The 12,915-nt window shown below is 33.5% G+C and overlaps 1 protein-coding gene across 1 annotated transcript in view; it reads right to left on the reverse strand.

The window, feature by feature from the left end:
* The window catches only part of LOC134844411 (uncharacterized), a 61,153-nt gene that overhangs the window by 22,828 nt on the left and 25,410 nt on the right, over positions 1-12,915 (reverse strand). The window contains exons 3-4 of the mRNA XM_063861073.1: positions 6,038-6,232; positions 1,780-2,213 (exon numbers count right to left, since the gene is read on the reverse strand). Of these exons, the coding sequence (XP_063717143.1) occupies positions 1,780-2,213; positions 6,038-6,232 (629 nt within the window). The remainder of the gene's footprint in view (positions 1-1,779; positions 2,214-6,037; positions 6,233-12,915) is intronic.

Below are 12,915 nucleotides of genomic sequence, written 5' to 3' on the forward strand. Positions count from 1 at the left end.
GCCATTCGAGACGCATCATGGACGAGAAGCGAACACGGTCTTACGAAATCTTACAAAAAAACCATCTCTGCAAAATCTGGATTGGTCGCGGGTTATAAAAACGAAAAATGTTTGTTTAGATAACGCTGACTCAAATGCCAACGATATGCCACACCCTGCAGACACTAACTGGGCCGTACGATTGGATTTAGCGTACGACATAAGCCACAGGAGCCACGCACGCCGATTGACCCATGAACAGTCAACCAACCAGGACGATGAACCGTCAATTTTGAAATCCGCGGGCCCCAGTGGACAACCAGGACCGTCTGGATTGTTATTCCAGCAAACTGGAAACCGCAACCTCAAAAGGTATAAACAGCTTCTTTCGAAAGTTAAATCAGAAAGCGCTCATACGTTGACTTTAAATAATGGGGTTGTGCTTGGGAAATGGGGGGTGGCCACAAAAGCTAAGCCAAAGAAGATTAAAACAGGATCAAAATCGATTGTACCACCGCCAACTCCGCGGGAAGTTAAAGAGCGAGTGACGAAGAGTATTGCTCCACAGAAGCAACAACGGGAGAAAAGCGGCCGCCGATTTGAGAACAATGGTTCTGATTCGGAAGACAGTGACAATCTGCCGATTATTTCGGTCAAACGAACGAAACAACCATCCGCGGAGGCTTCAATAGAGATCGCACAAGCAGATCCAACGGCAGTGCAACAAAGGGACGCAGATAGTGGAAGCGACCAAGAAACCATTCCAGCACGCAGCGGCGATTTGGATAGAAATCCTAGGGATCCGGCTACATCAAATCCAGGGGACCAACCAACTCAAGCACCCGGCAAAAAGAAAGGACCGTCAAAGAAGGCCAGACTGGTATCTTATAGCAAACAGGACGATAGTCAGGACGACAAGGGATCTATAGCGTCGAGAAGAAGCGGGAGAAAAAGAACGGCGGTGACCAAAATGGGAGGGGGTGATGATTGATTTCATAATTCAGAGCGAAAAGGAGGGAAAGAATTAATCTAAAAGGAAAATTCAAACTGAATCATAAAACAAAACTATTAGCCTATTTAGCCCAGGGAGAGGGTCGGTCTTCATTGACTAAAACTCAAACGCCATCACTGCTAAGTGATTTTTTTAGTTGATAAAAATCGTTGTCAGTAAAGTTGTTATTCATTCTTTAAATAAGCACTCAGTATTTTTCTTATCAGTAACCCTTAATCAACATGTTGTCATTAAATTTTCAGTCATCTAAAGTTTCATCTATCGAAGGGGAAGTGTCGTATAGTGTTATTTAGTTCAAATTGCAAGCTGTCAATTAACTGTCATTCGTGATGATTATTAATCTGTTAGCAGGTGCTGTCCTTGGAACAGTCTGTCAACCTTGGATAATATTGATAACCACTCTTATTGTTAACTTTGCAAGATCAAGTTGATTAATTTTATTGGAATTAAACACTGCACAACAAGTCTTTTCAACAAAACTTAAAAGACTATTTGAAGACTTTTTACAGAAACGTAAATTTTCCTTTCGTAGAAGTTGTTTTAAATCAGTTTAAAAATTTCCCATACCCCCTTCCTAAAAACAAGTAAACATATAGCTCCCTAATATGCTTTGGAATTGATTGGCAATGTGCGTGTATTCAACTCTGATTTGCGAAAAAATTCATCAACCCCCCTTCCGAATTTGAGCATCCCCCCTAAACCCCTTCAGAGTGTAATATTTTATTTTACTCATTATTACTTTGAACCAAGTTATTATTTTGCTTTAGATTCTTTTTTAAAAAACTGACCTTGCGATTTGCCGACATGTGTTGATGGGTCGGCTCTTTCACAGGGTTCGAACGGGGTGCTGATGGCGACTCCGCGTCTCGGATTATATCGCTCGCTGGCGAAATCATCGAACATGATGATCTGCTTTGACCATTGTCGTTCCTCGACTCGGCTTCGTTCGCGAGCTGCTTTTGAGCCAAACGACGAGGAACTCCAGCATTCATTTTTGTCCCGGGGCGATTTGTTTTGCCTCCAGCTGTACGCGGTAGGTTGTTCGCGTTCGAGTTTGCATTCGGGTTGTAGCCATGGACTGTTCCGATGGCGAACATTCTGGCTCGAGCTCGGAGGGCTCGGATAATGCGCCAGTAGCAGACGGATGAAAGCACGAAGGGTGCTATGTAAAACAGAGTGATGTCCAACACGAAAAGAGACTCGTCGAAAATCATTGTTCGTCCTGAAACGAAACTTTTGTTATTCCGAAGACAAAAGATAGCAAGGAACAAATTTGGAACTCTTTAATAATAATCATAATGAATATAATAATCATAATCATAATCAAAATCATCATAATAATCATAATAAGAATCATCATAATAATTACAATAATCATAATCATATGCGTAATAATCATAATAATAACAAAATCATAATGATAACCACATGATTCATAATCATTATCAGCAAAATAATTATAACCATAATCAAAATAATCTTAGTCAGAAATATTATAACAAAAAAATTCATCAAAGGAATCAAAATCTTTATAATCATAATGATCAAAATCATTATAAGAATCATCATAATCATAAAAGTGATCACAACAAAAATCATTATAAAAATCATAATAATCATAATAGCAATAATCAAAATAATCATACTAATAATTATAATAATCATAATAATTATAATAATCATAATGATATTGATCATAATCATAATAATCATAATCATAATAATCATAATAAAAAATCATAATCATTATAAAAACCATAATAATCAAAATAATCATAATAAAAAGCATAATAATCATAAACATAATCATAATAATGTCGGCAAATCATAATCATAACAATAATGATAATAAAAATCATCATAATAATTACAATAGTCAACATAATAAGAATCATAAAATCATAAAAATAATCCTTATAACAACAAAAATCATAACGATAACTTTTATAATAATAATCATTATCTTCAGAACCATAATAAAAATAATCATTTTAACCATAGTCACAATAATTATAATAAACATAATAAAAAATAATCATGAAAAAAATCATAATCTCAAAAATCATAATAATCATGAACATCCTAATAGCAACCATAATAATAAAAGTAATCATAAAAACAATCATAATAATAATTGAAAAAATCATAATCGTAATAACCAAAAAATATCATAGTAATAAATAATCATAATAATCATAATAAAGTTGATTAAAATCCCAATAGTAACAATCATAATCATAATCGTTAACCTGATTATAAAAATCAAAATAAGCAATCATAATCATAATACAAAAAAGTGAAAATCTTAACCATACTAATATAACTCATAATAATCATGACCTTCAAAATAAACATAATCTTAATGATCATGAAAACCGTCACTATTTTAATCATCATCATAATCATAATAGATACAATTATAATAAACATAATAATCATAATCATAATAGTCATACCGGTTATCATAATAATCGTTTTGATAATATTCATAATCACACTCCATCCCAAAAATCATAATGATCATAATGAAAACTATCTTATTAATAATCATCATAATCATAATTATCACATGTAACCATTAAATATCACTTCAGTAATTTTACAACTCACCATTGGATCTCCAGATCCGTTTTTAGGTGTCTCTGAGCGGAAAAATGAGTTTACAATTTTTCTCTAAATGATTTGACAATAATAATGACTTTGACTGTTAAGCGCCGCATAAAAATTGATCGAAAAAGCCCTGATAAAACAAACGGGGGAATATTTTATTCAATGAAAGCATGCAATCAGGGGCGGATCTAGGATTTTAATTCGGGGGGTGGTGCGGATTTAAAAAAAACTTTCGAAATTTTATCAACTTTTTCTTAGGTCGACAAAACTGATTTTCCGAGCTTTCACAAATCACTATAATGATGCCAATTTACCCAAATTTCTAGGAATTTTTGGAAATTTTTTAAAAAATTTGACCACAAAAATGCGTTTTTTTGGCGCGCGCTTCCCCACAAAAATAACAAATATTGGCGCCGAAGGCGCTTTTACCAAAACTTTAGGGTCCGTCAGCCCAAATTGGAGATCTGATAATAGTACAAAAGGGGGACCCTTTGGGTCGGCAGGGGGTCGAGTCCCTGAGAAAGAGAGCGTCCGCAACACTCTAAATCCGCTGGTGTATGCAACTCATTTTATACTGTATAAGCATTTGGAGTGAAATCACCATTTGCCCTTCCCCTCCATCGAAACAAAATTGAGTATCCAAAAAGAAACGATAAAAGTTGAGTATACAATAAAGTATAACACGCAAGTTATCAGCTAAAAAACTGTTCAGTTAAACCTTTTGTTCTAGTTGTAATCATAGGGGATCAAAGATGGCAAAAAAGGCGCCAACCGCCTTTCGGATAAGACAATTGATTCATCTGGTTACAATTGGAGTCTCTTAAAGGTAGACAAATTCTAATTGAAAACTTTGAAAAGAGATGAATAAACATTTTCTTAAAAAACGCGCAATAGGCAAAGTTGTAAATGCAAATAAGAAACTAAAAAAAATCGATGAATATAAAGCAAAAAACGCGAATATTTTTTTTGTGTGTTTCACAATAACAGGATGTAATCAGGACCGTTTCTCATCCAAAAGGCTATCCTATCAAACGATGTCAGCGATTATCAATTTTAACGTTTCAAAATACGGCAAAGACTGTTAGTTAGACATACGACCTCGCTTTTTTTTAAATAAAACAATCTGCGAAATTGGTCGAAACTTTTGCTGATTATGATTATTTTCATTAAAGCAACAACCCAATTTTTAGCGGTTTTCGTCCCTCATTATAACACGGAAAACTAGACGCAATGGACACTTATTACCTATTTGAGCATATTTTACTGGAAGCATTTACTTTCATCTGGGTAAAACATGTCACAATTGGGCGCAGTCCTGGAAAATTTTCCGTTTCAATTTTCATTTTGTAATTCTTTTTTAGTCCATTTTCGTTGCTTGCTTTACTGCGCGCAGTCCGAACCTTTTCATGAAACATAATCAAGGAAATATTGTTTTTCTCATGCGGATTTTTGGCAAATTTGGCCGGAAAATGATCAATTTGAATTTCAGAGCTGTTCCCGGAAAGATAAAAAGTACTTATTTTGCACTGAAATTGAAATTGCATTATCTGCGTTGTTTTGGGTGCGAATGGCCTTCTTTCCCTCAGGGATTTGATCAATTGCCCACTCACCACCCTAGGGCTCATTCGATACTACTTTACGAAATCAATTTTGAACCGATCAATTCTTAAGTTTTTCTAAATGGATCCGAAAATACATATTCAACTTGAGGGGCGAGCGCCCGCGCGCTAAAAAACGAATTTTTCAGAACAAAATTTTCTGAAAAATGTTCCCAAAACAGCAGTTATGGCCTGTTTTTTAAGCACAACGTAGTAAGTACACTTATATAGATCTTGATATTTTTTTTTGTTTTCAAGAAAAGTCTTAAAATTTGTTCACGCCGAATTTAGATTTTTCACGATTTGACTTTTGATTTTTTTTTGAAATCAGTTTATTCCTTTTGTTAAATAGAAGGTGACCTCCACTATCGAACATCAAAAGTGTAAAGGTCATGAAAAACGTGATCGACTTCTAATGTCAAAAGTGGAAATTAATTATCGGATTTTCCAACCAAATATAAACTTTACCTATTGATCCAGTTTTCACAAATTGGGTTAATTCTATAAAAGAACACCAAGTTTAAATTTTTCGTGCAAAAAGAGCTTTAAAGGTACCTATTTTAATTGAAAATTCGAAAGTTGAATTTTTCAAAAAACAAGTCAGTTTTTTTTCTGTTTCCTTGCATTCACTTCTCTGTTCCAACTGTCATTTGGCTATGTTTTTAATTGGCTGAGACGTAAAAAAGGGGCAAAATAGGGATATACTGTGTTTTGGAAAACTTAGTAAGTTTTAGATCTAAAAATGAAAAAAAAAAATCGATCAAATTTTCGAAAATTTTAAAATTGTTTGAAATTTTTCCCCAGGTTATGGGATGTTAATTTGATGCTGTAAACGTACTTGGGAAAAACTGGTAGACGGCCATCTTCATTCCGGCCACACATAGATTGTAGACTATGGACATTGTCCATGCTAGTATGCATATCTTGACACTCTTGTTCCTCGTGCACAGACTCAGGCTCTTCAGGGGGTCACACACTGCCAGTGCCCTCTCCAGGGTAAAACAGGCCGAAACTGCCATGGCCGCATAGAGACCTAAAAGCACAAATCAGAGAATTTAAATCTACAGACTGAAATTGGTTTTTATTGTTTTATTGTTTATTAAAATTACAGATTGAAATTTTTTTTTTTTTTAGTTTATCAAAACTGCACGCTGAAATTGGGTCTTATTGTTTAATAAATTTACAAAATTGAAATTGGGCCTTAGGTTTATTAAACCCACCAACTTCCGAATTTGGGTCTTATATACTTAGGCATAAACTCTTCTTATAATAAGCTGCGAAAAGTTTGAACAGACAGATTTACTTGAAAACAGCAATCTGTCAAGTTTCAACACATTTTGCATGCAATATTGAAATTTCGGATGACTTTGAGACATTAAATTTTGAAAAATTTGAAGATTTAAGCAAAAATTAATAGAAAGAAATCAGTCAATTGCTTTTACAAATTAATTTTGTCTGTTCCATTTGCTAGAATAAGTTTCAAAAAATTGAAGACTCAGAAAAATAATTAAGAAGAGCAGTCTGCCATGCCAGTTTTCATCGACTTATGCATGAAAATTTTTTTAGTCTTAGATGATCTTGAGACATATTCGCTTTGTTAAAAACAGGCTTTTCCTAAACATTAAAAAAAATAGGCTTTTTACTCTTTTTATTTTTTTCTGTCTGATCAATATGTTCGCGACTCTCCATATTCTCTATAAGATTCAAAATTTTTTAGCTTTATCTTTACAACCCGCAATGAGGTGATGAAGATAACAATCGATTATAAAGGACTTTCATGGTCTGTCTCCATAAAACGGCAAAATTTTTGATTATAATGGATAAATAATTGATTATAAAACAAAAATGTAGAAATCAATTCAATCCATTATAATCGATTATGATGGATTATAATGGAGTATAATGAATTATAGGAGATTATAGTAGATTAGAAAATTAATTTTGATGAGTAACATCCTGGATTTTCCAAAATCTTGAGGTCAAATTTTCAAAACTTGAATGTTGCAATTGCTAAATTGTGGTTTACATTTGGCTACAGCAAAAATTCATATCGTTTTTCACTTCTACATGTCTTTTTTCTACGTCTCTCCCTTCCCTCTAGATACTTCACACTAAATCCTACTTACTTTCTCACCACTTACCCTAACTTAGAGTTACCGTAAACGCGTGCCCACCTACACCGCGTGCCCACCTACACCCCTCCTACCAAACGCACCCCCACCTCTCCGCCCCCCAAAAAAACGGGAGTAGGTGGTGGGAGGGGTATGCGGGGGGTAAGCGGGAAGAGGAGGGGGGTTGAGTGGTGAGGCTAGGTGGGGGATATGTAGGAGGGTTTTAGTTGCGTGGGGTAGATGGAGGGCTAGGTGGGGGACGAGTAGGCGGGAGTGAGGCTACGTGGGGTAGCATAGGTGGGGGAATTTATGTCAGATTTTGGGTGCTAAAATTGAGAAAACCTGAGCTTAAAGTAAATGGGATATGTTTATGCAAATTTTAACTAAATGTGAGAAGGTTTAGAAATCGAGTAGGCTACGAGAAATACAAAAAGTGCAACAAATTTTGCTGAAATTTGGAAAAACTTATTGAGATATAAACAATTATAATCCATTCGTTATAATGGATTTTTAATGGATTATAATTGATTCATTTTTTTGGAAAATAATGGGTTCTTATGGATTATTATCAATTGCGTGGTCCCGAAGTGTAAATATAATCGATTACAAAGGCAAATTTTTTGACTACGAAAATCAGTTATAATCGATTATTATCCATGGAACCTCACTGCGGGAAGGACAAACTTCAGAGTTTCCATATTCCAGGTATATTAGCGCTTTAAACGATGTATTTTATGAGAACACAGTTCGACCTCGTAGACAAAACATCAAACAATTATGTTGATAATGTCAAAATTGAACCGACTTCCAAAAACAAACGATATTTTTGAGTTCGGGGTGATTTTTTCTCACAGTTTTTAAACATAATTTTTTGACGGATTTTCTCAAATTATCTGAAGTAGTTTGATATTGCCCACTTTACACTTGCAAGAAGACAAACATGTCATGTGGGGATTTTTTGTCTGAAATGAGGTTCAGTCAGTTGTGTGTGAACGCTATTTCTCATTGTGTTGTATTAACTTGATATTTATTCAGCTTGGTTTAATTGGGTAGATTCCACGGCTTCTAGATTTTTTCTCTAAATTTTTGGTAGATATTTTTGACAAGTTTTTGAAGTTTCAAGATTTCAACTTTTCAAAATTTTCAGAATTGGTTTCGGAAAAAGCAGAATATCTGAGACTAATTAAAGGTTTTCGTAAACGATATCTACCGATTTTTACAAAATATACCAGCATTTTGTTCGAGAAGCTTCTTAGAGATATTTATTAAGGAAATCTTGAGCTAAAAATAATTGCGTTAAATCTGATGTAAATCATTTGCAGATTGAGTTTCGTGAAATTGAAACGTGATTCCACCGTAACTAATTCTTTCCTGTCTAGTTGAGGCGTTCTCTAATCGATTGACCTGATTTTTCTTAATTCTTACTCCAAATGATACCAACAGCAGGGCCCGTATTTGATTCAGAAGACTTAATTACCTCACCTGAGAGAAAACTAATATATCGATAATATCAATTTCGATACTGAACAAAAATCAAGTTAGATCTGCGCTAGTTATTTGAGCCTGCAGATCATCCCATAAGGGCAGTTTTATTGTTCCGACCGCGTGACTTAAATTAACCGGAAGAAGGAATTATGAATTAGCTAATGAAAGAAATATGAATCATGTTAAGGCCTTTGCAACTGTGATTTGGATTCCAAAATACAATTTCCAAAAACACTTTCTCAGAATTTTTCTGTTTTCCTCAGTTCAATTCTAACGCAATGGGTGCAATAGCTTATCTGCTTTTACCTCTCGTTTTTGCAACTTTTGACCTAGTTCAATCGCCTTTCTCTGAAAAAAATGCTGAAAATTTGGAAAAAAAAGTTAGAAAAAAAATCTTTCAAATCATTTTCTTTGGTTTAATCGTTTTGGTCGGAAAGTTTGTTTAATTATGATCAATATTTTTTTAGATCGATGAATAAAAATGATTTCGCATAAAAACGAGTTATTTACTCTTTCTGGCCAAAGTTTTCAGCGCTGCTGTCAGATTTTTCAAAACGTACCAAAAATCAAAAAAAAACTATCGACTGGTTAAAAAATGAATATCCTCCTCCTAAATCCACCTCCCCTTTTTAATGCACATAATAATACTTTTTGATGTTGCAACCAAAAACAAACTAATTTGACCGCGCTTTAAATTGGAAACATCGAAAAGAACTGATTGATTTATTGACTTCGCGGTAAGAGAAATAGTCACAGGTTGTAATTTTGATATAAACACACATTTATATGACTTTGATTCTTAAACATCATAAAATGGTCAGTAAAAAATCTGAGTAATTAACCGCTTCAACGCGTTTTATGAAGATGTCCTCGGCAACTCGAGATCAAAACATTATTGAAAAAAGTGAGTTTAAACAAAAAATCTGTTGCTATATTTCAGATGGAAACGAGTCCTAAAATCCCGTATTAAACGTATAAACCTCAAAAAAACGTACAATAGTTCATTTTTACAATAAAAAAACCATACAATTTGGAAAGTTTTGGAAAACTTGGGTTCTTCTGAGCTTTTTGAAACAATTAACGCAAAAATTTTACAAATAGAATTTTGATTGAGAAGTAAATTATCCACAAGAAAATTGATAATATTTTGACCGTTCTTGTTTTTCTGCATTTTCTTCGACTTTTTAAATAAACTTTTACTGTGAGAGGTTTCCTGGTCATCAGATTAGGAAAAAACCTTACACATTATCTGTAAGTCGAATCTTCAATTGCAAATTATTCAATTATGGATTGAAGCTCTGTGATATTTTGACGCTGTAAAAACTGGGGTCAAAGTTTTACACAATTGTTCCGCAAAACTTTAAGATATTTAAGCATGAAGAGTTTCTGATCAACCTAATACATTGACCATTGACCTATTCGAAGTATTTAGTTTTTGAAAAGTGATTAATTTTGATCCCGGTAATCTGCAAACAAGAAAAAATTTGTACTAAAAAGGATTAAAATTATGAAAAATTTATTTAAAAAAATTTTCTTTTCGATTTTTGATATTATGTAAACTTGATCAGGATCTAGTTATTCAATTGCTTTGATTGTGACTCTGAAAATGTCTTCAGAAAACTATGGTCAGTGTCATCAGTTGTCAGGGTCATCGGTTTACATAATCTGCGCTGACTCTAGACAAAAAATGAGACAAAACTCTCTCAGAAGTGTACCAGAACTATGAGGTGCAAACTGATTCCCAAAACTCGGGCATAAAACTTTGGCGGATTTTCAACAAACCGCCATATCTACAAGTCACAATTTCTACAAACGGTCATTCTTTGAGCCTGAAATTGCATTAAAATCATGTAAATTTCATCAGAATTACGTAACAATTGCATAACAACATTGAAAATATGTTGTCATGTTGCATAGCAATACTTTTGTTTTGGTTTGTTGGATTGAAAACTAATCTTGTTTTCGGTTTGCTGGCCTTCGGCTTGTTGCCTACCATCATAATTTCATCCCATAACACACATTTTAAAAGTTTTTTTAGTCAATTGCAAAGTTCTAAGTTGTTTGTTTGCGCAAAACATTCAAAACATTCAAAACTGTTTTCAAAAGAAAAATTGGTAATTATTTAGTAAACTGGATAATTTTTGGAATCGACTTGAAAACAAATGTATTATCAAGAATTAATTAATTCATTAATTTTTCTTCATGTGATAGACAAGCAAAAACATAAAGTTTCGATCGGCATGACTTAAGTGAAGATTTTCAGAAAGAAGGAAAAACATTAGAAACCCCAAAAAAAATCTTATTTATTTTCAAATTTCTCAATGAATTTATTGGTTAAAAAGCAGATTTGCTTAAAAAACTACAGAGCGGGAAAAAACGGTGAGTAAATTAACCAAAAAAATGCTTTAGAAAAAAGTTGGATGCGCTCAGAATTGAGTTGTTTGGAGGCAGAATGAATTTTTCAATTTTTTTGTGAATTCAAATCACTGCTACAAATGCTTCAGTATGATGATTTTTCCTTTAGGTACCCAAAATTGGGGGAAAAAAACAACAAAGCCAAAATTCCGGAAGTGACCGGACAATATACAGAAACTTAGGGCTACACCATTCAATTAAGGTTAGATTAGGATCATGGAAAAAGGTGGTACTAATTTCTTAGACGTCCCGAAATAAATAACCCAAAGCTTTTCCTCCCGGGTAGTAGAAAATTTATTACCAAAACTGAGCGCGAGAAAAATAATAAAAACTCACAGCATAAAGGAGTAGTGAGCGCTTTTTCGCTACTTTTACATTCACCAGGTTTCGATTAGATCGTTTAAATTAGTTTGGCTTTTTAAAATTTTCAATTCAAACTATACTGTCCCCTATTCTGGGTTTTTGCGACAACACTGACCTAAAAGCAAACAAAATACTATCAGAAAACTATAGCAGTCAGAGAAGAACCTACAAAGTTTAGTCAAGATATAAACAGCCTTTTTCCCCTCAAATAAATTGATGTGCTTGTTCGAAAAAAAAAGAGTTTAACCTTTCCACTTAGTTTTAGTTTATTATTTATGAAATGTCTATTTTATAAAAGGTCATTTTTTGTTTTTCTTTATCTGATAGACGTCCCCTCCCGTTGAAGCCAAAATATAAAAAGAGGATGATAATTGGTTATCGTTTGAAAAGGAAAATTAACTTAAAAAGAAAAGTGTACCTTTTCAGAGTATGACGTCAATTTATTTTGTCTTCATCTGAATTTGATTCAAACTAGATTGACTCAAGAGAAAAAAACGAAACAAAATTGCTCTGAGAGTAGCTTTTTTTCATTGGAGTCAGTCAAAGCAAGGGAAAACAGATTATTCGTTGTCATAGGCGCGAAAAAATTGAAGTAAAAAATAAAAGAGTTACTTTGCAGAGCTTGATTTTGATGTTTTTGTTTTTATCTGATTTTGTTATATTTTATGCTGCTTTTATGACAATGCTGAATCTACACTGTGTTTTTCTCAAACTATGTTGACTTTAGACAAAAAATATGATACAAAATTTGCTCAAGCTTTTCACCTGAAAAAATACGGGCACCAATTTTTACTCGAAAACGGATCACTTTTAAATTTTTAGAGCTTTTTTCATTTGATTGGTGGATCTACAAAATTTTTTAAGTGCAGCTAACTTTCGAAAACTTTCTTAATTTTTTGTAGTTCGAATAAATTGTTGTTCTGATTTTGAATTGTTGTTCCGCACGCAACTTTTTTTTTTAATTTTTAAATTTTTCAAAAGAACGGCTTTGGTTTTTTGGAAAGTTTTGACTCAAAAATTGCTCTTTTTGCAAATTTACCATCAAAATTCAGGCCCAAAAATGGTGTAGTAAAACAAATGGTTGTAGTACCAAAGGGGGCATTTTGGGTCGGAAAATAATAGCAACCTTGAGAGGGTCATCACCCCAAACTCTGCTTATGCCTTTGTCTTTTAGTACCGCGTCCAATGTCTTTAAAATAGTGCCAAAGGGGATAATCCTTTGGGTAGCAAGGTTGTCAAATTCCTCAGGAAGTAGCGTCACTCTCCTTCTATCCCAAAACCACTATTAAATTAAAGGTGCTATTTTGTTTTGAAGTTTGGAATTCATAACTACTTTCAAAAA

This window comes from Symsagittifera roscoffensis, chromosome 4, assembly GCF_963678635.1.
Source record: "Symsagittifera roscoffensis chromosome 4, txSymRosc1.1, whole genome shotgun sequence".
NCBI lineage: Eukaryota > Metazoa > Xenacoelomorpha > Acoela > Convolutidae > Symsagittifera > Symsagittifera roscoffensis.